At 49.8% G+C, this 24,343-nt stretch overlaps 2 protein-coding genes across 7 annotated transcripts in view; one reads left to right on the top strand and one right to left on the bottom strand.

Annotated features, from left to right (window-relative positions):
• The window catches only part of Fchsd2 (FCH and double SH3 domains 2), a 244,730-nt gene extending 240,596 nt beyond the window's left edge, over positions 1-4,134 (top strand). Inside the window, exon 21 of one of the 2 annotated variants that reach the window (XM_047517161.1) lies at positions 1,632-4,134. In XM_047517161.1, the coding sequence (XP_047373117.1) occupies positions 1,632-1,715 (84 nt within the window). In that variant the 3' untranslated portion in view covers positions 1,716-4,134. The remainder of the gene's footprint in view (positions 1-1,631) is intronic. The other variant, XM_047517162.1, reaches the window with a different exon arrangement.
• Positions 4,135-9,015: 4,881 nt separating this feature from the next.
• On the bottom strand, positions 9,016-22,291 carry Atg16l2 (autophagy related 16 like 2). Of its 5 annotated transcripts, none has more exons than XM_047519464.1 (18): positions 22,120-22,291; positions 20,193-20,292; positions 19,388-19,490; positions 16,373-16,446; positions 15,866-16,117; positions 15,609-15,674; positions 15,190-15,303; positions 14,103-14,165; positions 13,401-13,509; positions 12,859-12,964; positions 12,122-12,192; positions 11,784-11,855; positions 11,550-11,670; positions 11,102-11,207; positions 9,974-10,123; positions 9,736-9,783; positions 9,527-9,628; positions 9,016-9,265 (listed from the first exon to the last, which is right to left on the bottom strand). In XM_047519464.1, the coding sequence occupies exons 1-18, from the start codon at positions 22,235-22,237 to the stop codon at positions 9,205-9,207; spliced, it is 1,836 nt and encodes a 611-aa protein (XP_047375420.1). In that variant the 5' UTR covers positions 22,238-22,291; the 3' UTR covers positions 9,016-9,204. The 5 variants fall into 5 exon arrangements, with proteins under 5 accessions (XP_047375420.1, XP_047375424.1, XP_047375422.1 ...); XM_047519468.1 differs by lacking the exon at positions 22,120-22,291 and adding an exon at positions 21,360-22,076; XM_047519466.1 differs by lacking the exon at positions 11,784-11,855.
• Positions 22,292-24,343: the final 2,052 nt, after the last annotated feature.

Below are 24,343 nucleotides of genomic sequence, written 5' to 3'. Positions count from 1 at the left end.
GTGCCTTATTAATGACTTGGGTCTTAATAAGATTTTTTTTTTCTGTACTGGGGAATAAACCCAGGGGTTCTATATCACTGAGCTACAGCCCCGGCCCTATTTATTTTTTATTTTGAGATAGGGTCTTACTCAGTTGCTCAGACTGGCCTTAAACTTGTAGATCCTCCTGCCTCAACCTCCCAAGTAGGTGGGATTACAGGCTGAGCCACCACACCTGGTAGGGACTTGGGTCTTGATTCTAAATGTGATTGGAAGCCATTGCAAGGTGTTAAGCAGGACAGTGTTGTGATTGGTTTTACATTTTTAACATATTTATGGCTGCCAAGTGTAGACCAATAAAAGGTGGCAAAACGAACACCGGAGCCATTAAGAGGATGGAGCAGAGGTCCAAGCAAGAGGCAGTAATGGCATGGGCTGGTGGGTAAGAGTGGAAATGGAGAAAACAGGGCTAATTTTCTTGTCCACCACCCTTTCATGGCTTGCTCTCTACCTCTGGCTCTTCCTTTTCATTGACCCTTACAGGTTTCTCTGCCTCTTGTCCATTTCTGCTGATACTCTGTTCATGGTCCTGTCCCTGGGTGTTTCTCTTGAAGTCATTCAACACATTCTTTCCAAGTTATCTACTCCCATGACTGTGAGAACCATACATATACCAACAACTCCCAGATTTATGTCTCATTTAACTTTAGACTTGTGGACATTTCAACTTACATGTCCCAGACCAACCCCCAAAACTCAGCAAAAATCAGTGAATTATCTTCCCTCCAAGACATGTTCCTTCTTCTGTATTGCCTGTTTTGGTGAATGAATCCCCTATCCTACCAGTGCTCTGGCATCATCCCTCAGACCTCCTGGCCTACTTACCAGTCATCACCAGGTCCTGCCAGGTTTACCTTAGATACAGGTCTCAAAACTCACCACTGGGGTTGGGGATATAGCTCAGTTGGTAGAGTGCTTGTCTTGCAAGCACAAGGCCCTGGGGTTCAGTCCCCAACACTGAAAAACAACAAAAAAACTCTCCACTCTTCTGCTTCCACCACTCTTGATATCTAGTTCAGCTCACATCAGCCCTTGTTTAGAAGACTGAAAAGTCTCCTACATTGTCAGCTCACTTGTCCTGTCACCAACCACCCATCTCTTCTCCACTGTTCTCTGAGACTATCTTTTCATAGATCTGATAGACCTTACAATCCACCAAAGACATCTCTGCTTACAGAATAAAGCCCAGATTTCTTAACATGTCTCAGCAAGGCCCTTCATGTCTTGCCTGCCTCTCCAGCTTTCTCTCTTAGAACATTCTCCCTAGACATGCTAAAACGTTTTCATTTCCCTAAGTATTGCCCTCTTGCCTCTACCTCCAGGATTTGGCTTTGGAGAAGGATTTTAGGGTTATAATAACTCTTGTGCCCAGGAGGCTTTCAGCCCAGGCAGCAGTCTCATTTGTAGGTTTGACATTTCATCCAGAATAGTACCTGCTTTTCAGTGACAATTAGACTGAAAATATGTGCTCAGAGTGCCTCTAACAGTCTTGGGTACCCATGTCCTTGGATAGAGGCATAATTGAACTTTGCAGATGCTCCAACCCAAGTCTGGAAGCTGACTAACAAACCAAGTCTTTGTCCCTTGCTCAGGTCCGAGCAGCTCCCCCTCCACCCACGCAGAACCACCGGAGGCCAGCAGAGAAGATGGAGGATGTGGAGATCACACTGGTGTGACTATGGGCTTGCCCTTTGTTACTGCTACAATCAAGGCCAGGCTTGGAGTTTGGCCCATCCTGTTGTTTAGGCACCTTTGCATGATGGTGACTCTTGAACAGAGCAAAACCAAGGCAGATTCTCTGTGACTGGGTGGCCTGGTGACCTCCTCCCATGTTTTGAATATTTTGTGCCTTTTTATGTTGTCATTTTCTATGTCATCTCTCCTACCATAGCACAAATCTTAGTGGGCCCTAGAAGCAGAGCGGGGAGCAACCCTCATGCCTAACAGTGGTCCGTTTTTATACAAGACTCCGGTCCAGGCCTTGTTCCAGGGCACAGTCACAGAATACCAATCATGTGCACTCGTACAGTATATTACTGTGACCACAAGGATGTGGCAAAGATCTCATCTTTCTTCAAGTGGCTTTTGCTCATCTGATTAAGTATTAATCAGATTCTGTTGACTCCAAAAGGAAACAGAAGGAGGGATTCAGGAGAGGCTGGCTCCTCCCCGAAGTTCATCCCCAGACTGAAGAGTGAACCATACCGGGAAAAACTGGACTGCCCATTGCATTAGCGCCAGTTGCATTAACGCACATCTCTTCCACAACTAACAGATTGAAAATAATAACAGTGTCCTTTGTATTAATATTTATGCCATTCATTTAGTATTAGTGGGGCTAACCTGGAGGGGGCTAAACTAGTAGCCACATCTTGCCCATCACATAGACTAATAGAAAGGAGGCTATGGCCAGAGCAGAGATGGAGCTTCCAGATCTGAAATGAGCCAGTTTAATGTTCTTTTTGTCTTTGGACATTTTTCAACTTAGTTTTTACAGCATATACTCTTCTGATCAGTATCCTTAGAACCTGAATGTCTGGATAAATCAAGGACACGCCTGCATTGTTGAGCTTCTCTATTGGGGAGGTCCCTAGCACTATTTTATTCGCAAGCTAGTGCACTGACCCAGACAGCCAGGTTGCAGCTGATGTAGACAAGCTGTCACCCATGAAAAATGCAACCTCCAGGTCCTCCTTGTGACTTCCTAGAAAGGAAGAACCTGTGGGCCTGTGGAGGAAACTAGCTCCTGAGCAAGGAAAGACTTTGACTGCTTTGACTGCACAAACACAGACTGATGAAGAAGAGGAGCCTTCTGCATGTCTCAGGAGAGCTGGGAGGGGGCGTTGCTCAGCAGGCTCAGCAGCTGGGAGCAGCGTGGAGCTCTGGCTTCCCACCCATGGAAGGTAGGAAGTGCATTACCTAGGGACTAAGGTGTTCTTGCCTGTTGCTTTTCTGTTTTTGCTAAGAAATCAGATTTTCAGAATTTAATCCAAAAGTTGTATTATACTTTGAAAACCCCATCCCTCCTAAGAATCTTTAGAAACTTGAAATGCTCACCAAATGTCCCCGTTGGATTTTTGACAAAATGTAGGGTCAGAACCGAAAAAGTTTTCAGTTAGTCATTTGATCACTTCAGTAACAATACCCCTTGACTCTTCTCCAGGGTTTTGGTTTTTTGCATTTCATAAGCTGTTGATCTATTTGAGGTCTTTTTATGTTTATCAAACTTATTCTTAAGTTTAAAAAAGCAATTAAAAGGGTGGTTTTTTTAAGATTTTACAATTTGCTGAAATATTACAAATCTAAAAAGTGCTTATTAAATAGAGCAGTTCAACTTGCCACCCAGTCTTCTGCTCTTTCTTTAGCTAGCCAAATTATCTTTGAATTTGGGTTTTCCACAACCTCAGAAAGTTGTTTGAAATCTTTTGTTATATCTTAAAATGTTTCTTGGAAGAGCTGCTAATTTTATTTTTAAAAATGAAGTTGTAAAAATATGCCTCCTTTTTAAAAAAATAATCCTTCCCTCCAGGACATATAACCCAGCATCACCATGCACAGGGCAGGGCTCAGAGGGAGTCTCTGTGCAGATGCGCTTTCTTTACAGTGGCTGTAAAAAGTTTGTATTTATTATGTATAAAATATTGAATAATAAAAAATGGAATTAAGTTTTCCAAGTTTCCTTATAAAAAGGTTTGGATAAACAGACTTTTCCCAAAACATCGTGGTTCTTACAAAGATACTCTTGGGCCCTCCTTTGAGGCACTTAACGAATTCAGAAAGCAAGAAGTAAATCCACCCATGGGACTCAGTCCCTGACACCACCTTCTGTGCCAGGTATGATGTCCTGGGTCCTAGAGATGGAAATAAATAAGTAATGGTCTTTGCTTTCAAGGTTCTTTCCCAATGGGGAAAGAAGACAGGTACATAAATTGAGACCAATACTATGGGATGCTGGAAAGAAAGGGCAGCAGCGTCCTGGTGAGCTGGAGGATGTGACTGCTGGCTTCCCAGATATGGTTATTCTGGATGCCTCTTCCCTTTCCCACATCTCCACCCTCAAAAGTAACGAGTGTGTGTAAGGAGATTTTATTGGTCCCAGGGTGGGATAGAGGATTTCTTGTTACAGGTTGAATCCCTGTGGCTTCCAACCAGCCACACTGGGGACCAAGGCTTAGCCTATTCATGGTGGCACCCTGCAAACTCCTCTTTCCTGGAACTGGGGATATAGATTATATTCGTCTAGACATTTTTGTGTGCACAAAACTCATACATACACATATTGCTTGTTCATATAGATAGGGTTATAGACTGCACATCATTCTCCTTATATATTTGTTTTCTTTTTGCTGTTGTTTATCATTCCTTTTTTTTAAACTGGTTTTATTATATTCCATTGTTTGGATATATCATAATTTAAACATTCCTACAGTGATAGGCATTTAGGTTGTTTCCAGCTGTTTGCTTTTAGAAGGTGGAAGTTAACATCTTTGTACATATTTATTTATAAATTTGTCCCAATATAAATATTGAGTAAATTCCCAAATGTGAAAATTGAAAGTCAGAAAGGTATGTATTTAATTTTGTTAGATTTTTGCCAAATTGGCCTCCAAAAGAATTGCATCTGTTTACATTTCCACCATATGAGCATATGAGACCACAAGATGGACTTAGGAGTTAGATCTGGCTTAAATCCTGGCCCTGCTACTTCACAGCCATGGGGACTGAGCCTTGGTGTCCTCATCTAGAACCCTAGAGGGCAGCTGTGGATCCAGGAAAGATATATAAAGTGTGGAGACAGAGCAGTCTCCACAAACTCTCCCACCTCCTGGGTCCTTGCCTTCATTAACTGAGGTCCTTGATGGTCTCTAGCTGCAGTTATACACAGGGTCCTCATAAGGCCCATGCAAAGGGATGTGTGTGAGTGCTAAGCCCTAAATCTGGGAAGGGCTGTCAGGACACACAGAATATTTCCATCTTCTACCTTCCCTGCAGTGCAAGCTGCTCACATTTGGAGACTGCTTTTGGCACCTGAAGCTTAGTCTTTGACCAGGGACAAAGTTCAGCTAATTGCCCCACACCAGCGTCACAGCTAAACATTGGCCTCCTTCATAGGAATAGGCTTGATACAGTCAAGCCACTCTCAGCACATGACCTGCAGCATTTCCTCTCTGACACCACCACCCAGTTCAAATCACAAGCCAGTCAGAAACCATGTGATGTCATATGGCTTCAGCCCTGACACTGCTAACTGGGAGACCTTCCCTCCAAGCTGCTGCAACCCCAACTTTAAAACAAACAGAAAGAGGTGATTTCTAAGAGATTATCAAACTCATTCTGGGTCATCAGTTATTAGGTACAAGTAAGAACATCACAGCAGGTCACCATATCTGAGAACAGACCTACATGGACTTCTTGGAAAGCAGCTGTGCTCACCACTCTACCACCAACACTATATGGCTGCAGGACTTCTTAGAATAGCAAGAAATTGAGAAGAAAAGTCCAGCCACTAGACTCATCCACCAGGACAAACCGTCATGCTCCAGGTTGTAATGACATCCCAGGCTATACTAGTTACTGCCCAGCCCTATTCAAGTGGCTTCATGACAAAATCTGGCAGCTCTAAAACTTTGCATTTGTTTTGTTCATTATGAAGTTATTTTTACGGACAGAAATATAACCAAATAATAGAAATTTTAAGTTAAAAGGAAGACTAGAAGTTTGTCCTGAAACTTACAGCTTGACACAACCAATTGAGTTTCTGCCTAGACTCTTTTGCTTTGTTCCTGCCTGATCTGCCAAGAACCATGTGAATGCCAAAGAGCATCTTGTTCCTGGACTGTTTTCCCTTGGTCCCAGTGGCCAAAAAACACACACAGTACTTCTGCCATGTCTGTTTCTGAGAGCTCTGATCTGGTACTATTCCCCTGAAATGTTTCATCCTGAAGCATAGCAGAAATGAACCCACACCCCTTCCACACTACCAGACACTGGCCACAGCTGGTTGCCGTGAGGGACAGGTAGAAGTGTGGGGAACAGATTCGTGTGCAAGCCCTTGAGCCACCTCAGATTTGCCCTTCACCTTTCTGGGCCTCATTTTCCTCATCTCTGAAGGTAGGAATAAGAAGGTAATACAAACTTCCCTAAATCCAGAAGGATCAAATAAGATAATGTACAAATAAGCTGAGGATACTACTTCCAGAGGAAAAAGCAGACTGTACCCAGACATGGTGTGTTTGAATCTCACAGGCGGTCCATACCTGGTGTCAAGATTCCTCCAGAAACTAGCTGTTACTCTGTCCATTCAGCAAACTACTATACAAGCTATGTTCTGGGCACCGGAATGCAGCCCGTCACGAACCACAAACAAACTCGCATTTGGTGGAGTCTCAAGAAAACAGATCAATCCCAGGAGATGACCAAGGAATACAAGCCCAGAACAAGGGCATCTGTCATTTAAGGCCTGAGATTGAGCAAGGCAGTCAGAGGTACTTGGGCCTACAGAACAGAAGAGCTGTGTCACCTGGGTGATGGGGGAAGTGGGGAGCCTTGGAACAGGAAGTTTCACAGATGACAACATAGGGCCTGGAAGTCACTGTGTTTTGCCCCAGTGTGTGTGACCCAGAACAAGCTCTTGCCCCCTCTTGGGCCTCAGTTCATTCACACAGCAAGTGTACAGGTAATGACCAATGAGTATGACTAGGGACCCAAACTCAGGCAGGTAGCACCCAAGTGCCTGAGAACTAGAAACCCAAGCACTGGGTTTGGGGGTATGGCTAGCCTGCATGAGGCCCTTGGTTCCATCCCCAGCACTGCCAAAATAAGAAAAAACTTGAGCACTGACTTCTGAAAGGCCTGGAGGGGTTGTTACCATTAGGACTGTGGCCCCTCTGAGCACCTGCCCTGGGCAGTCTGTGACCTCTCCCTCCAGCTTGCCCCTGCCTTCCAGACCTGCTCCTCCAGGAAGCACAAAAATTTAAGGTGGACATGTGCCCCCTTGAGGCCACACCATCCCACAGTGTGATCAGGCTTGCCCCCATAAGTAGAAAGGAGGAGGTGGGGGAGACCGCTGCCCCAGAGAGCAAGTCCCATCATCTGGCCACTTCTGGGCTATCTAAGCAGTCTCTGCTGTGATCTGCTGAGCTGTGCCTTCCAGTGAGGCACTTGCTCCAAATAGTAAGTTTCCCTTTCTCATGTGCTTGCTTGCATGTCCCTTACTTTAAGGGACACTAACCCTCCTGGCTCAAGGGTCAGAACTGAAGAGAGAAGATGCAGGGAGGGAGTCCAGTCAGACACAAAGCTAGAATCATCCCCGCACTGGTGGTGGCTGGGGTGGTGGTGTAGCCCTGCCCAGGGAGCCTGAAGTCTGACACTTTTATTTTTAAAAAGTGTTTGTATAAGGCAGTTCAAAACAACCGTGTGCATGTATGATCTTGAGTCAACCTCTGGGCCTTGTTTTTCTCATCTGTAAAATAGGTGATACCCACATCACGAGTTGGTTGAGAAGAACAAATGAAATTACAGAAAGTACATGGCAGGCTGACACATCTTAACTACTTAGTAATTGTGGTCACTGGGAGCATCATTGGTCTTTTCAGCCACCAGTCTCTGGAGGGAAGCTGGCAAAAGGCCTCCACAGAGACCAGACAGCTGGCGACCCCTGCTGGCCACTAGGAGCCAGGGCAGGAGGGCTGGGGCAGGGGTGAATGGAGCTAGACTATTGAACTCACAGAGTGCCTGAATAAGAGAATTTAACAACTTAATAAACATTCCCTGAGGTTTCTCTGAGCCAGGCCTGATCCCAGGGAATATTTTTTCCCCATCCTGCCTCTTTCAAGAGCTCCATGGTTTACAATGGAGGGAGACAGATAACAAACAAGAAAGGGTAGGACCAAGCCTGGGAGATGAGGAAAGGGCTGTCAGTGGGGGAATCCTAAAGGATGAACTATAATTGTGGGCTAGAAGAGACAAGAACATTCTGGATAGAGAAAAACATGAAAGGCACGTTCAGAATAGCAAGGGAATGAAGATGTAGGCCAGCAGGATGGCTTCCAAAGGCTTGGATTTCAAGCTAAGGGTTTTTTCTAAAGACAGTAGGGGAACTTCAAAGGGTTGGCATCTTAGAAAGTCACGGGTTCTGGCAAGCAGGGGATTGGGGGGAGACAGTCCAGAAGGTGGCCTGTAGTGGCAGCAGGGATGGATAGGAGCATGAGGTACAGCAGCCCCAGGGTCTGGTGCTATGAAGGGCAGAGGTCACATGCACAGATGACAGGAGGCAGCTGGGTTCATCATCCAGAGCTTGGGACTGCTGTGCCAGTAGAAGTAGGCAGTCTGGGAGCAAAGAGTAGATTTTGCCATTTGGCTAACACTTTTCTGCCTTCACTGACCTGTGCCCAGCCCTAGGCTGCAGAAGGAAATGGGGTGCTAGGTTCTGCCCTGTGAGTTCAGCCTGACTGAGGCATACTGTGGGGGAGAACTTTGATGCCAAGGTAAAGGAAGGTCCAGGCTTATGCTGCCCTCCCCTACCTGGGTCCTGCCTCTGGAGGAAGAAGGGGGCCGTGTAAAGGCAGGCCCAGCGTACCAAGTACTTTGATAACTAACTCATTTGTTAGGCCACTTTCCACCAGGACCCCATGGGCTGCTCCCTTTTCAGCCCACTGTGTTGTTTGGTCTCAGAACCAGGCTGGACCTAGGGCTACATTTCCATGGCTCTGAGAGGCACTGCTTTGGCTGTCCTGAGCCTTTCTTCATGCTATTTGCATGGTTAAGCTGGGCAACCCATGTCCCTGGGCAGAGGCTGGGCTGGCTCTTCCCCAGCTCTGTGCAGGAGGAGAAAGGGCACCAAACCAAGTCTCCCTAAGCCCCCAGCCCAGGTCTCCCTGTACCCCCCTGAAGCTACAAAGAAGCAAACAGTTTTGTTAGTTCCCATACTTCCCCACATTTTGGGGAGAAAAAAAAATGAGGAGACATTTTAAAAAAAAATACCTTTTTTTTAAACAAAAAAACTGTTTGTAAACAAACAGGCCAAGTCCTGCTAGGCCTTCTCCCCGTAATCTGGAGGCCACCCCCACCCTGTGAGCTCCGGACCCTTGTGAAGCAGAGGGAAGATATTCTGCAGTCCAGGCAGCGGGTGTCGTGGTCCTAGTGCCAGAGCACAACCTTCCTGCCCTAGTCCACGCTCACCACATGGCTCCCGGAGCAGCACCAGGCCACAGCATTGACAGCAGCACTGAGAAGAGAGAGGACAGGTTTCAAGGGGCAGCAGGAGCCAGGTCTGGAGCCTGGCTCTGCCCCTCATTATTGACCTAGATAGTTTGAGGTCCTCTGTAAGCCCATTTCCTCATCTGTAAAGTGGGCATCTGTAAAACGCATGTGGAAGGGTACCTGGGTACGGTGGAGGGCTCTGGTGGGGGAAGGTGTGGGGATAAAGGCTGGGACTGTAGAACCTGGCACTAGGCAGAACTGGTAGGAGGCTGGTGGCTGTGCTTACCAGTGGGGACCTCGAAGGCTGCTCTCCAGTTTCCCAGTGTCAACATCCCAGATATAAAGGGCTCCATCCGAGGAGCCTGCCAGTGCATAGCTTCTGTCAGGACTGCCAGTGGCCACAGCAGAACAAGAGAAAGGGACTCAGGTGAGGACACACACAAGGGCCAGGTGGGGTACATTCAGGGACAGACAGGCAAGCTCTCACAGACACACCTGAACACAGCTTTGGTCCAGTCAGAACCACATTTGAAGCCATCAGCCCTAAAGACAAACAGGGCTGGGGTCAGAATGGAGATCACTGCCAGTCCTGTCCCCAGCCAAGGACTTCAAGAGCTCCATCTCTGTAAGGCATCAGGTACCTCAGCAGGTCCTGATCTAGAAGGGCCTGGGGGGCAGGGACAGGGCAGAGGCCCAGCTAAAGGCCAACGGGTCAACAGGCAGAGGCCAGTACCTGAATACCTGGCGAATATTACTGACACGGAGATCGATGACCTTGAGCGTGTTATCACGGGAACAGATGAGCAGATGCAGCTGGTCATGGCTGAGGCTCAGGGAGGTGACCCGGCCCTGCACAGGAATGACCTGGGTACAGCAGGGGCCCCTGAGAAGAGAGACGGGGGTAAGGAACCAGTCCCCCAGGCTATTTCTGAAAAGTAGGAACTAGGTATGGCCCCTTTCCTAGCTAACAAAGTCCAGAAATAGGTGTCTGCTAGTAGATAATCTCCCTTGTCCCCCCAGCCAGCTCCTTCCACCAAAGAACTGGGCAGACTTTGATTTAGATGACTAAAATAAACACTGGAAGAAAAGCAATGAAAAGTCTGTCTTGAAAAACTTGAGAGACGGAAGGGATTCAAAGGGCAGTCCCTGTTGACCAACGAGACAAGCCTGCATGGACCCTGCATTGGCTCCAGCTCTGCATTTGTAAACCATTCGCCGAGTGCTGGGCTCTTCTGTTCAAAAAACAACTAAAAACATTTATTTGTTTGTTTGTTTTAAAGATGTTTTTAGTTGTTGATGGACGTTTATTTAATTTATACGTGGTGCTGAGAATCAAACTCAGGTCCTCACACATGCTAGGTGAGCCACAACCTCAGCCCAAAACATTTGTTTTTTATTAAAATGTGACAGCTGGACATGCAGGCACACACCTATAATTGCAGCTACTCAAGAGGCTGTGGCAGAAGGAACCCAAGTTCTAGACCAGCCTGGGTAGCTTAGCAACATCTAGTCTCAAAATAAAAAGTAAGAAGGGCTAGGGATGTAGCTCAGTGGTAGTGAACCCCTGGGTCCAATCCCTGCACCACAAAAGAAGTACTAACAAAATGGAAAAAGTTGCTTGTCCATCTTGGTTGTAAAGCCCAGGGAGTCAGTACTGGACTAAGAAGCCACTAAAGGTGGCACAGCTTCCCAGGGGTGCTATGCCTCAAGGGGCTGGCCCAACAGAGGCCACCAGCTGGTGATGCCAGCCCCACAGCTTCACTTCCCCAAGGAACCACCATGACCCTTCCTGCCAAGGAATAAGAACTCCAGCACTCTGACCCCAGGCCTCCACCAGCCACCCACAGTCTGTGCCTGTTACCTGCTATCCCAGAATCGGATCTTCTGGTCATTGTGGCCACTAATGATGATGTGGTCCCCGCACACCACGTCATTACAGTAGGAAAGGACATTGATAGTTCTGGAACCTAGGGACCAAGGGGCAGAGCCCGGGTCTCAGAGGGTTATCAGGAGCTAGCACACTAGGCATGTGAAGATCCTGAGGTCTAAAAGGGGTGGTGTTCTCCCAAGATTAGAACCCAGGTCTTCCCAGCCCAGGACTCAGTCTACTTCATCTTCACCTACCCAAAGCCCAAAGTCACCAAGAAACCAGATAGAGAACACCAATAGGGCAAAGAGAAGGATGACCTTGGAAGGTTTTACCCAAAATGTCTATGAATCCCAAAGCCACTCCCAGAGAGCAGGATGAGTTCCCTTGTATCTGCGGGGTCGGGGGCAGGGGGGAATTTGGAGGTGGAGTTGGGTCTTACAGTAGGCACGGCCAAGGTCCCACTCCTTTACTGTCCGGTCTCTGCTCCCAGTCACCGCCTGGTGTCTTGTTAGCTTGAATTTGGCAGCTGTCACCTTGTCCTTGTGTCCAGACAGTGTTTCCTGCCCCCATCCCAAGTCTGAATCAAGGGCATGGCCAAGACCCCATAATAGCACTTCCCCCATCCTGAAGAATGACCCTTGACCCTTAGGCTGCCTTCCCAGTCAGGCCTCACCTTGGACTGTGCCTCTCCCACCTTCCAGAGCTGGGCAGCTTGGTTATAAGTAGCTGCCAAAACCTGGGATCCCTGGAGAGATTGGAGTGGGAGAGGTTTGAGCCTGGGCCTGGTAAAAGGCAGCATCCCTCAGGCCAGAGAACTAGGGTAGGGGCAGCCTTAAAGCTTCCCATGACCCAGGTCACCAAGGAAGACAGAGGAGCCTCAGGCCAGCAGAAGTGGTAATGTGCAGGAGCACAAGGACCCAACTAGGATACTGATGAGAGCCCCTGCCCACTGTTATAGAGACTGGTGCCTGAGGGGTTAATCCCATGCTACTGCAAGCAAAGTTCCCTCACCGAGGGGTCGAAGTCCACACTGGTGATGCTGCCACCAGCTCCCTCAAGGGTCTGGTTGCCCTCCAGACGACCTGATGGGGTAGGGGGAGAGCAGAGGAAGGGACAGGTGAAATGAGATCATTCACAAAATACAGGAACTGGAACCCAGAGTGGGAAGAGTAGTCTCTCCCAAGTTAGGGCGCACAATTACTGGGTACAGTTACAGCCTGGGCTGGAGGAGCCTGGCGGGGAAGCTAGGCATTTCCCAGATAGGGCTAGAGAAAAACAGAGAAGAGACTGTCCATAGGTCACACAGCAAGCCAGGCCAGACCTCCAGGGGTTGGCTCTGAATCCCTAACACAATTACAGAGCACAGAGCTTAAGACAAGATGGACAGTCAATGTCTCCTAACTGACCTCCAGTAGGTCAAGTAATACTAGAAGAGGTGATGGCCTGGTGAACCCAGGGACTTCTTTCTCAAAGGTCTGTACCTGTAGGACATGAGAGGGAACCTCCCCCACCCCGAACAGAGGCCATCTGCACTCAGCCCTCCCCATCTTGCAGGCCTGGAGATTCGACCCTTCCTCAAAGAGGCAATTTCAGAGTCTTACTCCTGCCAAGGGTTTCTCTAGCCATTGCTCACAGGAATGTGCCAAGTAGAGGGAAACACAAAGAAGCTCAAGACCATGGCCCACCCAGAAGCAAGCTGAAGGTGGGTCTTTAGAGAAAGCACTCGGGCTACAGGGAAGGACCCTTACCTCCCACCACATTCCAGAGGCGGATAAGGCGGTCAGCCCCACCAGTGGCCAGAAGACTGCTGTTGGGGCCAAAACAAACAGCATTGACCTCAGAAAGGTGGCCATCCTGTGGGGAAAGGGGAGGTTGGTGACCCTGGTCTTCCCCACACATGCTTCTTTGTGCCGGCTCACAGGCTCACTCTCAATGTGCCTGTACACACATGCAGCCTGCTGCTGGCTTGGTATCCCCATCCCAAGTCTCTGTCCAAATCCTGAGTTTCAAACTTGGCCCCAGCAAGTATCCTCATCTCTGCCTGGTCCCCTGAAGCAGCCCCCTCACTGCGCCACCCCACATTTTCATTGGATCACTTGTCTCCCAGCCTCCTATCTCCCTCTCTGGTCTATGCCCCCATTGTAAAAAGCCTGAGTGGTTCCCACCATGGGCTGTAGAGACAAACTCCTGCTTGTCCTGAGGGCCTTGCTTGCTTGGTCCACTTGGGACATCCCCAGTGCCTGCACTCACATACTGGCACCCCACACATGTGGCCCAGTTCCTCCCTTACCAGGACATCCTGAGCCCAGGTAGGAAGTCGGGCAGCCACACACACAGGGATGCTCTGGTATCGCTGCTCAGGGACACCGCCAATTGAGTGACCTCTCCTCTTCTTGAAACTGCAGGAGTAGAGTGAGGAGGATGTTCACCAAGGCCTTCTGATGTGGGGACTTCAAGCTCCCCTGAGGCAGCAGCAACAGCAAACAGATATGACAGGTGGCAGAACATGGCCCCAGGATGCAACCAGGCCACTACCCAACCCAACCTACCCCTGTGAAGATGGGGATGGGCAGTACACAGAAAGGCATAGAACTAGGGCAGGATTGGTGGGTGCAGAGAAACTTCAGGGCTGTGTTAGTGTTGGCCTTGCCACTACCTGGCTCTGTGACTCTAGACAAGTCCTTATATTTCTGAGCCTTAGTTTCCCAATTGAGTGGGAGTTCCCATTTGGCCTCAGGCTGGAACTCTTGGTCCTCTGTGAGGACCTTGGATGAGGACAGATCCTTGTGAGCCTGGAAGATAGCTAAGCAGGGGTTATAAATGAAGTCATACACCTGGCTGCTGCCTTGGGGCCCAGCAGACTCACACAGACAGTGGGCACCACATGGAGGAACAGACAGAGGCACATATGGAGACCAAGCTGGGCTCGGGAAGCCTGACAAGAGGCTCCAACAGGTCCAACCCCTTCACATACACAAGCACACACACTTACTCTAGCAGCCCCTTCACCACATCCACACAGTGGGACAGGGTCAAAGAGGTGGCTGAGGCAGACCTGGGGCAGAACCAAGAAAGTCACGCTAAGGGACTGGCTGGTAGGTGTGCAGACAGCAATCATCCATCCCTATACTTTGCTGGAGACCTGGAGACTCATAACCTCTTGAGCCTAGAAAAAGAACTTGCTTGACTCCTTGAAGATCAGGAGAGTTGTAATTCAGACCAACCCAGGAAGATGCAGGCAGGAAGGAACTTGACAATGGGTCTCTACCATGTTGGTAAGAACTACCAAACCCCCTCCCCTCCACCAAGTGCTCACAAACAAAAGTTCCTGGGAGCCTAAGCTGGGGCATATGGGGATGGACAGGTGAAGGGGCCCAGGCTGGGACATCACAAGACTGGGGGCAGTAAGGAGGGGAATCCTGGACTTGTTGAGTGATCTCAGAAATGTTCAAGTGTCCTGGGATGTCTTAACCCACCAGAGCTGCCAAGAATTGGAGACCAATGTCTCAAGCCCCTTCCCAAGATTCCTTCACTGTCCTAGGACCTAGACACCAGGGACCAATAAGGAAAAACTGAAAAGAGCCTTCAGGCTGGGACATGGAGCCAGGAGCGAGCAACCTCAATAACACATAAATAAAAAATGGGGTGGGGGTGTACTGAGTGGAGGAGCACCCCCATCAACTTTCATCAGAGTGAGCAAACATCTACACATGTTCATATATTCATACACACTAAGGTATGGTCAACCAAGTTTGTGCCCACGTCTTTGTGGGTACCCACCCATGCACATATCTGTGTTTACACATATACATGCCTAGGCCAGATGAGTTCCCTCCTCATGATACCCCTTCACAAGCCTTAGACCCCACCCCAAAGCTCTGGTCCTGGGAAGGAGAGAGAGTAGTGAGTGTTCAGTGAAAATGACCCCAACTACCCCCAGGCACCAGAGGTTAGACCAGTCCTGGACTGTACCCCAGCCTCTCCCCAAACTCCTATCCCCAACCCATCAACTGGCTCCAAGATCCTAGAGGAAGATAATGGCAGCCTCAGAGTTCTGGGACAGCACCTGGGGTCCTCACCTGAAGGGCCTTTTCCACTTCCCACAAGCCTCATTCTCCAGGGACTCAGGCTTAGCTGCCAGAGCCAGAGTCTCTGTCTGCTCTCTGATTCCATCGCCTAGGGTGTGTGGGCTCCTGGGAGAGAGGAATAAAGCTCAGGAAGGTCAAAGCAACAGGCCAGCCCCTCCCTGCCTGAGCACCGGATATGGTGAAGATGTGAATTCCAGGTGATGAGGGGTCCATGAGGGGTCCAAGTGGGAGGGAGGACGTGAGGTGGGCACATGAACTGGCTCCTACGATCACAGCTCTGCAAGGACCCCGTGGACCCTGGGATCACTGCTGTGTCCACTTGCAATCAGGTGTACCAGTGTGGGAGAGTGGGGGCACAGTTGGGCAGCTACCCAGTATAGGGGTCGGATCCAGTCCCTCCCCACTCTTACTCGCCGATGCTCACAGTCCGTTTGGCAGCCTTCTTCAGTTCCTGGGACAACCGCACCTGTTTGGCCCTGGCGGGGAGAAAAACATCCTAAAAGCCCTAAGACACCAAAGTGGGCACCAAACACCCCTGCCTTCAGGCCCAAGCCTGACTTAGTCCATTCTCCCCACGGGGCATCCCCGCCACTCCCATTCAGACAAGGGCAACGCCAGACTCAGGGAAGGAGCTAACCACAGAAGGGGCGGGGCCCAGCTCTCCTACCGCTCTCGGCGCTCGTTGCGCAAGTTGCGCTCAGCGGCAGCGCGCACTTTGCGCTGCAAAAACTGCTCCAGCAGGTCATGCGCTTCCTCCTGGAGCCTGCGCAGTGCCGCCTCCTGGTGCTCAGCGTGCACGCGCAATGCCTCATAGGCCTCCCGTTGCGCCGCGTTCTGCCTCCGCAGCTCCTCTACCTGGCGGACTTGCTGCGCCCTCGCCTCCTGCAGCTGCGCCACGCGGGCTTCCAGAGCCGCCAGCCTGGAGGGCCCAAAGGGCAGGCAGTGCATCCCGAAACGCTTACATCACCGCCCAGTGGGGACCCGCCTAAGAGAGATCTACCCATGGCCACAAGGCCAGCCAGGTGGTTAAGCCATGTCCCCAGCCAAGCCTTCTCCCTCAGAGCCCTAACACAAGCCAGTTTTTTTGAGACATGGGGAAAGCTCTGTGGCCTACACAATACCCCTGCCTTGGGCGGAGGTGGGCGCAATCCCCTTCGCCCTGGTGGTACCTCACCTGCTTTTCCGCTCCTCCAGGTCTGACTGCAGGCGGTCCAAGGCTGCACTCTTCTTCACCACCTGGTAGGCCATCTGCAAGCGGGCGGGCGCGAAGGGCCAGACAGGTGGGCATGGGAGCCTCTGGAGGGCTCAAACCTGGCCTCAAGACCCTCTCAGGCAGGAGAGGCTGGAGGGACAGAGCCTGCCATCCCCCACGTCCCCGCTTCCCAACAAGAAGACAGAGGCTCAGATGGGTGTAAGAGATGCATAATAAGGAGGCACTGCTGCTTCATGGAACGATAGAGGCTCCAGGCTCTGAAGTCTAACTCCTGAGTTTCGATTCTAGCTGTGCAGTGCCACTTATTTTCTCTGTGGCCGTGGGGGTCTAGAGACCCCTTGGGAAGGAAATCTCCTTGGCAAGGGAAATCTTCCTTTTCCTCACCTGCAAAATGGGAGTGATAGGGCCTATCTCCATAGGGTCGAAGGAATGCTGAGTGACACAGGGGTACAGGTGAGATGACCCTCACCCTATCTCCATAGAGTAATCCAGAACTATTATGAAGAAAAATATTTCAAATAATGGCAGATGTTATCTAGCACTTACACATGCCATGCTTTGTTCTGTTCTAAGCACTCTACACATTAACTCTTTTAATCCCTATAACACCATAAAGTAAGCACTACCAGCCTCATTTTACAGATGAGGACATTGTTACAGAGAAGTTAAATGCATTGTCCAAAGTCACACAGCTAAGTGACAGTTGATATTTGTACTCAAGCTACCTAACTACATCATGCTCCAAGTAAAATGCTGAGCTACAGGAAGTGTTCAAGAGATGTGAGTTCTATTCCCCACCTCTCCAACAGTTCACTTCCTTTACCATCCCTGACCAACTGCTGGCCTGCCCAAGCACAGATCTCAGAGCACAGAAGCACACAAGGCTAAGAACAGGAATGGACTGTGAGAGCGCAGAACCCAGACTGAATCCTAGAACTGCCCCCACAGCCTGGGAGTAGGGTGAGAATCATCTCATATGTACCCCCTGCCTCACTCCACACTCCTTCAACCCCAGAGCCAAGAGCTGGGCCAGCACCAAGATGAAGTTTGGCTCCCTCCTGTTAATGCTGAGGGGTCAGTGAGAGAGACAGACCCCAGGCAAGGCAGTGCCCCCCGGTGTGGCAAGAGGAAAATGACGGCCAGATTCTGAGCACCTCTGGCCCAGCAAATAATCACGGTGGGGGCTCTTATTGCTAACGTCTATTCCTGGTACTTCCTCATGAGGGCCTGGTAAGGATGGATGGAGGTGCAAGGCTGAGGCTGTCCACCTGCACTGACACAACTCCCTGTGTGAGGGACCTAGGTGGAGCCTCTGCACACACAGCCAGGGCCCCTACTTTCATAGCTGGTCCAATTTATAACATTTATAATCCTTTAGACCACTGAGCAATCTAATCACCATCTCCCTCACCTGTCACTTGTTTTCACTTATGTTGTGTTACACCATTCAATATTTTTTCATTACTACTTGTCAAAATTCAAATGATAGAGGTGGAAAACAGCTGAGTGGTCACTTAGCAGCTAGGGGTGTTTGGGGGAGAGTTGAGTATGACTAAAAAGGGGTAGCAAGAAGGACATCTTGTGATGATGAAAGAGTGCTGTATCCTAATGGATACAGATTTACAAAACAATGTCACACCATTATCAAGTCGCAACCACAGCGTCAGCCCTGGGGGAGAGGCTCTCGATTTGTTTGTAGCCCCTTCCCACAATTGTGTTGGGCAGGTGATGACATACTATAACTGGACACATGTTTTCTGGCCCATGGAAACTCCACAGGGCCAGGTCTGTTCAGGCTGCACTCCCTGTTCCTTGGACATAGTGACTGTTGATAAATGTTTATTGAAAGAAAAGAATGGAGATCACAAAAAGTGGATTTGTGTGAATAGAGGTTCAAATCTAGAATCCACCTCTCTAAGCCTCAGTTTCCTCCCTCTGTACCTATCATGTACAGGATTAACTAAGATAGTGCTTGGCCTAGTGCCACAGGGACTCAACTCTCAACATGGTATTGGCTATATTATGAGAAAGATGGTGATTTTATTTATTTTACTTATTTTTTAATTTTTATCTGTGGTCCTAGGGATTGAACCAGGTAGTGCCCTATTGCTGAGCTACATCCCCAGCCCTTTTTATTTATTATTTTGAGATAGGATCTTATAAGTTTCCTAGGTTGGCCTCAAACTCACAATCCTCCTGCCTCAGCCTCCTGAAACACTGGGATTACAGGCATGCAGAGATGATTTTAAATGTGATGTCTCAGCTGAGCAAGAGTTCAGAGCACAGGAGAGAAGCCTGGGTAGAGACAGGTCTGGGAGTCAGAAGAGAAAAAGAAAGAGAAAATCCCTGTGGCCATGGGAGCCAATAAGCACACCCAAATGAACACCCACATTTAAAGGGAGGAGTGAAAGGACCCAAAGAAGGAATTCAGAAGTATAATCTAGAGAAATAAGAGGAAAATCAGAGGAAATAAGTAGGTTGCAACAGAAGCCAAGAGACACCATGACAGGGGACAGGCAGGGCAGTAGTGTGAGGTGGAATTGCCAAGCCCTGCCCACAGACTACATCAACGTTGGTTGTTTAGTCTGCAAGTGTTGCAGACTGGGGTTACCTGGACAAGGGGTGAGGAGTGGACAGGTGAGTGAGGGAATAAGCAGAGTAGGCTAAACCATCTAGAAGGGGGAACAGGCTGCCAGGCTCCTGCACACATCATGCACCTCCCTGAGGTCTTGTCTCACTCCTTCCAGCCAATGTCAGAACCCACTTCATCCAGGGCTTGCAAGAAATACTCTGACCCCTGCCCCGCTTTCATGTCCAGGCTTAATATACTAGGACTCACTCAGTGCTTGCAGTTCTGGACTTTAGGGGATGCAGCAAACACAGGGAGTTCTGCTCACTTGCTGGCTCCCTTGGACAGCATCTCCCCAGAGTCCTGGATCCTGGCCCTGCCCCATTCCTGATCCCTTTCCAACTTACCTCACCACAGTCCAGGCGGAGCCCCTCCTCCTCCTCCTCCTGCCACTTCACCCTCAGAGTGGCTGGTGGTGGGCTTTGGGCTGAGTCAGGTCCTGATTCCTCCCTGCCAGCCAATCAGAAAGTGGTGCTTATGTCCCCTCCTTTCACCTCAATGCCCAAAGGCCCTCAGGGGGTGTCCCATGAAAAGCCTGAAACAAGAGCCATTAACTTTTCCTTGAGGAAGTTGGAAACCAGCAAGTCACTCAAGGAAAAAGCAAGGACCGAAGAGCTCTCAGTGGTGGAGTGCTTGTCTAGCATGGGAGAGGTCCTGGGTTCAATCTCCAGCACCGCAAAGAAAGAAAAAGAAAAAAAGGAAAGAGCAAATCTCAGAAATGAGCTTTCGTGAGTCCTGTGCTCTGGCCTTGTGTTCCCTTGCCAAGGACCCTCCTCAAAAAGCAGCTGCTAACTCTGGCCCCAACCCATTCCTCACTCTAATCTTCTCTCCCTCTTTGGAATAGGTAGCAAGATCCTTTCTGTAGGCATCTTGTAAGGAACAGGGAGATGGAAAATGACTATGGGGGAAAGACAGGTGGAGTGCAGGGTTGGGAGGGGAAAGGAATAGGAAAATGCAGACAGAAAAGGAGAAAAGAGATTTTAAGCAGCAGTCCTGGGGGAGGGTTCAAGGGCCTGCCCCCACAACCACCCCAGGGGAAGCAGCCAGGAGCCATAGAGGTGCTAGGGAGAAATGAACCCAGCATGAGGGAAGGTGACAGGAAGGACCAGAAACAGATAGCAGCCTACTGTGATCACTGACACATACACTTACCAGCAGCCCTGATGGGTGGCAGAAGTGGCATCATTTGGCTTTTGCTGAAGGTTCTCTGAAAACTTCGCCAGTAGCTCAGCCTTTTCTAGGAGATGATTATCTGGGGGTGCAAGAGGGTGAGTTGGGGAAGAGACAGACACTTTGCAGCAGACCCCTGGCATACAAGTTACCTCTGGCTAGAAAGGTTGCAGGAGTCCATGGATGAGGGGAATAGGGAAGCTACTGGGGGGCTGGGCTGTGCCCCTTGCCTGAGGGTTGTTTGTGCATCTCTAGAGGACCTTTAGTGCTGGCATAGGCCACCAGGCCCACCTAGGAGAAGACCCAGGGACAGAAGGACCACTACAGCTGGCAACAGGGATGGCTGGGTGCTGCCTGCTGAGGGTCCTGAAGGAAGCAAGGGGCCTAGGATATTGATTCATCTCTGCCACAGAGCATGATGAAAACAAAAAACTTTACTAGCCTATGACCTTCAGCAAGTATTTTCCCTCCAAAGGCTCTAACTTCACACCAAAGTAACCCTAACTTCCCTAGAGCTGGTGTAAGTTCTCCCAGGTCAGAATAGAAAGTCCTTAAGCAATAATCTAACAGACCTTAGGTTTGGTGGTTTGACCCTGAAATACACACCCCACCCCCATCCATAGTCACTTCCTATTTTCTCACTAGTTGCACGGCAGGCTAGGGGTGGTAAGCCCAGGCCTAGCTTCTCAGGTCCCTTCCCTCACCCACTGCCCTACTTGTGACCTTGACTGAGGTCCCTGGATTTAGCCTAGTTCTCACACAAAACCTCACCTCAGCTGTAAGGGCACTTAGAGCTGTAAGGGTTCCCCAGCAAATCTTTAAAAGGTTCCATTATGCCTAATTTACACAGAATAAACCTGAGGCTTAGGGACCTGAACTGCCCAAGACCACAGAGATGACAGGCATTTCAGTATTTCTGATTTCAGCTCTCTGGGTGGCTCCAGACCCTTATATTTGCAAGTCCCAGAAAGGGGCTAGGGGGTGACTCCTCCCTTAAACTGGGAGGTTCCTCTGTCCATCAGAGCAGTCAAGTGATGCTGCCTGGAGGTAGGGGAGAGGCCTCACAACCCTGAAGAAAGAGGCCCAGCACCTGGAAGGTTGCAGAGAAATTTCCTGGGATAAGAAACAGATTCCTTCTTGGGAACTTACCAAGATTATGTCCAGTGAGATAACAGCAGGGATTGTGGCCAAACTTTCAACTCCAAACATACAATCTCAGGTGACCAAAGGTCCCACACAAAGATGCACACCTGTTCATCCCATCTTGAACTGTCCCCCGTCCCCCGCACACACAACAGCTACCCAGAAAACTCCAAGAGAATCTGACTTCCCAGCTTCCTTAGAAATCCTGGGACCCTTGCTTCTCCCTCAGGCTGGGGTGTGCTGGGCACAGAGAAGCTCTATGTGCCAGAACTATCTATGGGCGGCAGCAGAGCCCAGATTTAGAGTTCTCTCCTTAGAGATTGAGAGTTTCATTCCTAACCTAGATCCACCAACAAGCAGCTGCTCTGGATAGTCCTTCTCTGGGCTACAGGGACTAAATGAACTGACCTAGTTCTGGGGACCGCCCGGGAGGGAGGAAAGCACAAAAGACCTGGCAAAACCAACACTCAGGGACAAACGTTCTAGGAAACCCAGCTCGTGGGAGGCTAAGCCCAACCTTGAGGAGTACCAGGAAGAGTCTCTCCACCCAACAGAGAGTTCTAAGCAGAGCCCGGATTGGAAGGGACAGGAATCCTGCCCAGTCACAAGTGGGGCGTAGCAGACAGGTTCAAGTCACAGAGCCCCGGAAACGAGAAGGCGCTGATGCGTTTGGGTCACAGCCTGAACAGCCATACAAACCCTCTTCCAGGGCCCAGAGCCCAGCCTCCTCAAAGCCATCTTCTAAGATGACCCAGGGCACACTCACAGGCCGGCACTAGCTGCAGGAAAAGTGCCTTCTGCGTGCGGTCCCGCTGTTGCAGCTGCCGCACAATGTGGCGCTTCCAACCCGCGGCGGGGTCGCCTGATGCACCGGACCCCGCCATAGCCCAGGTCTCCCGCCAGTGCCGCAGGCACAGCGCGCGGAAGAAGGCGCGGCCGGGGACGGGGCGGGGCTTCTCCGGGACTCCGTGACGTCGGCGGGGGGGCGAGCGGCGGCGGGGAATCCCCGGGCGGAACTACGGGCTTGCTGGGGGCGGGGAGAGCTGAACGTACGCGTCGCCGGCAGCCGCCGCAAGATCTGCGCCCTGGAGCCCCACCAGAAAAATTTTGCCTCAGAGGGGCCTCTCTTGCTATCAGGGTAATACGTGGGGACCAGAGTCGAAGCCCCGGGATCCGCCACCCCTCGGACTGTTGGCGCGCTCCGGAGGCGGGGCCTCCAAGGCCCGCGTTCCTTAACCCATCAGCGCCGGGACCCAAGTCAAAAACTAAAGGATGCTTAGAGAGTCTCATCTGTCCAGAGGATGCGTCGGGCTTTGGGGGCCCAGGCTGGTGTCACAGAAGCCATAACTTATTGCAGGGGCAGGGGAGTGTTCCTGGAAGGAACGCCGCCTCGGGACCAAGCCTCCCGGGCACCGGGTGTACACAGACACAGGGCATCCACAGTATGACTGAACCACAGAGTAGGGAGAGACAGAAGGGAAGAGACACTACTTTCCGGAGATGATGGCATTTGAGTTGGGTTTATGAGATATCCAATAAGAGCTGGCCAGAGAAGAGAAAAAAGAACTCTAGGCCGGGAGAAGAACAAGTACAGAGGTTTGACAACATAAAAATTCCTATGGATTCAGGACTGCAAGACTCAGAGGTAGAACCGCCCATGGAGGGGAACAAGGTTCAGGGGCCAAGTTGGTCACAGACAATTTAGGTCCTTAAGAGTAAAGGGATGCATGCCTGTAGTCCCAGTGACTCTGGAGACTGAGGCAAGAGGATCCCAAGTTCAAAGTAAGTCTCCGCAATTTAGTGAGGCCCTGTCTCAAAATAAAGAAGCAACTTAGTGAGACCCTGACTCGGAATAAAAATAAATAGATAAAAAGGGCTGGGGATATAACTCAGCACCCCTTGGTTTAATAGATCCAGTACCAAAACCAAAAACAAAATAAATTAATTAATTTAATTAAATAAAAAGAGGATGCAGCTGTTTTCTGGGAAACTTCCTTGGTCCAGAGAAGGGGCTTGTTTGCCTGAGTTTGCATGGAGTAGGTAGCTGAGCAGGTCAGCAGCCCAGTATCCTGACTCAGGGCCCAACAGTTAATTCGTTTGGGCAGCCTCTGGAGGAGTGGAGACATCTCTTGTGGATAGACTTGCAGTGAATCACGCATTTCGCGGAACTGTGATAAAATTGTCTCTGGACACAGGCAGGGGTGAGGAATCAAAAGAGGGCTTCACTGGGCCAGCCTTACCCTGGGACATGCTGGGGAACACCCAGAAGGCCCTCCTCTCAGGGAGAGAAGGTAAACCTGGAAATCCCCAAGAAACAAAAGAGGAAATTAGGCAATGTTGGGTAGCTTTCCAAGTCTTGGAGGTGATAGGTCTCTTGAAATTCTAATGGGGATGGGTCACAGAACTTAGAAAGTAGTAAAGGCTAGTGATAACCCAGGACAGTTCTTTAAAACAACAGTAAACTGGGCTCCTTGGACCCTTTGCACATGCTATGCCTGATCTTTGGAACAACTTCCTCTCAAACCAGCACATCTATTCATGTATCACCTCCTCCAGAAACACAATGCTATGGTCTGTGAGGTTCCACTTGGGACACGACCTGGGTCCCAGGTATCTGCATCCCTAGAACCAGCCCAAACCTGGCCTATCTCAAGACCACTTCTACTGCAGGTTGGTAGTAACACTCACCAAAAGGCATGTCCAGTAGAAGGACATAGTACCTGTGGAGGCCTGGATCAGTTAGTGAAAGTAATTTATTTTAGGATTGGCTAACTCTCAGACACTTGGACTATGCTCGTTGCAGGGCCTATTAGCCCAGCTATGAAGTATAGCAAGCTGTTTTTCTCAGATGAGGCATTTCCTAAAACTTTTTTGATTCACAGAATACTCCTGGGAAATTTTAAATAATTTTGTTACTTATTATTATTATCATTAATACCAGGAATTGAACCAAGGGGTGTTTAAGGGGTGTTTAACCACTGAGTCACATC

Source organism: Sciurus carolinensis, chromosome 11 (assembly GCF_902686445.1).
Source record: "Sciurus carolinensis chromosome 11, mSciCar1.2, whole genome shotgun sequence".
NCBI lineage: Eukaryota > Metazoa > Chordata > Mammalia > Rodentia > Sciuridae > Sciurus > Sciurus carolinensis.
This window is presented reverse-complemented; position numbering and strand designations above follow the sequence as displayed.

Coding starts and splice junctions, on each gene's coding strand:
- Atg16l2 (XM_047519464.1), bottom strand. CDS start 22,237: ATGGCGGGGTCCGGTGCATCAGGCGACCCCGCCGCGGGTTGGAAGCGC. Junction 14,166..15,189: donor AAGTGGAAAAGGCCCTTCAG/GTGAGGACCCCA, acceptor GTTCTGCCCCAG/GTCTGCCTCAGCCACCTCTT. Junction 11,671..11,783: donor TGGGAGAGGCACAGTCCAAG/GTGAGGCCTGAC, acceptor GGATGGGGGCAG/GAAACACTGTCTGGACACAA.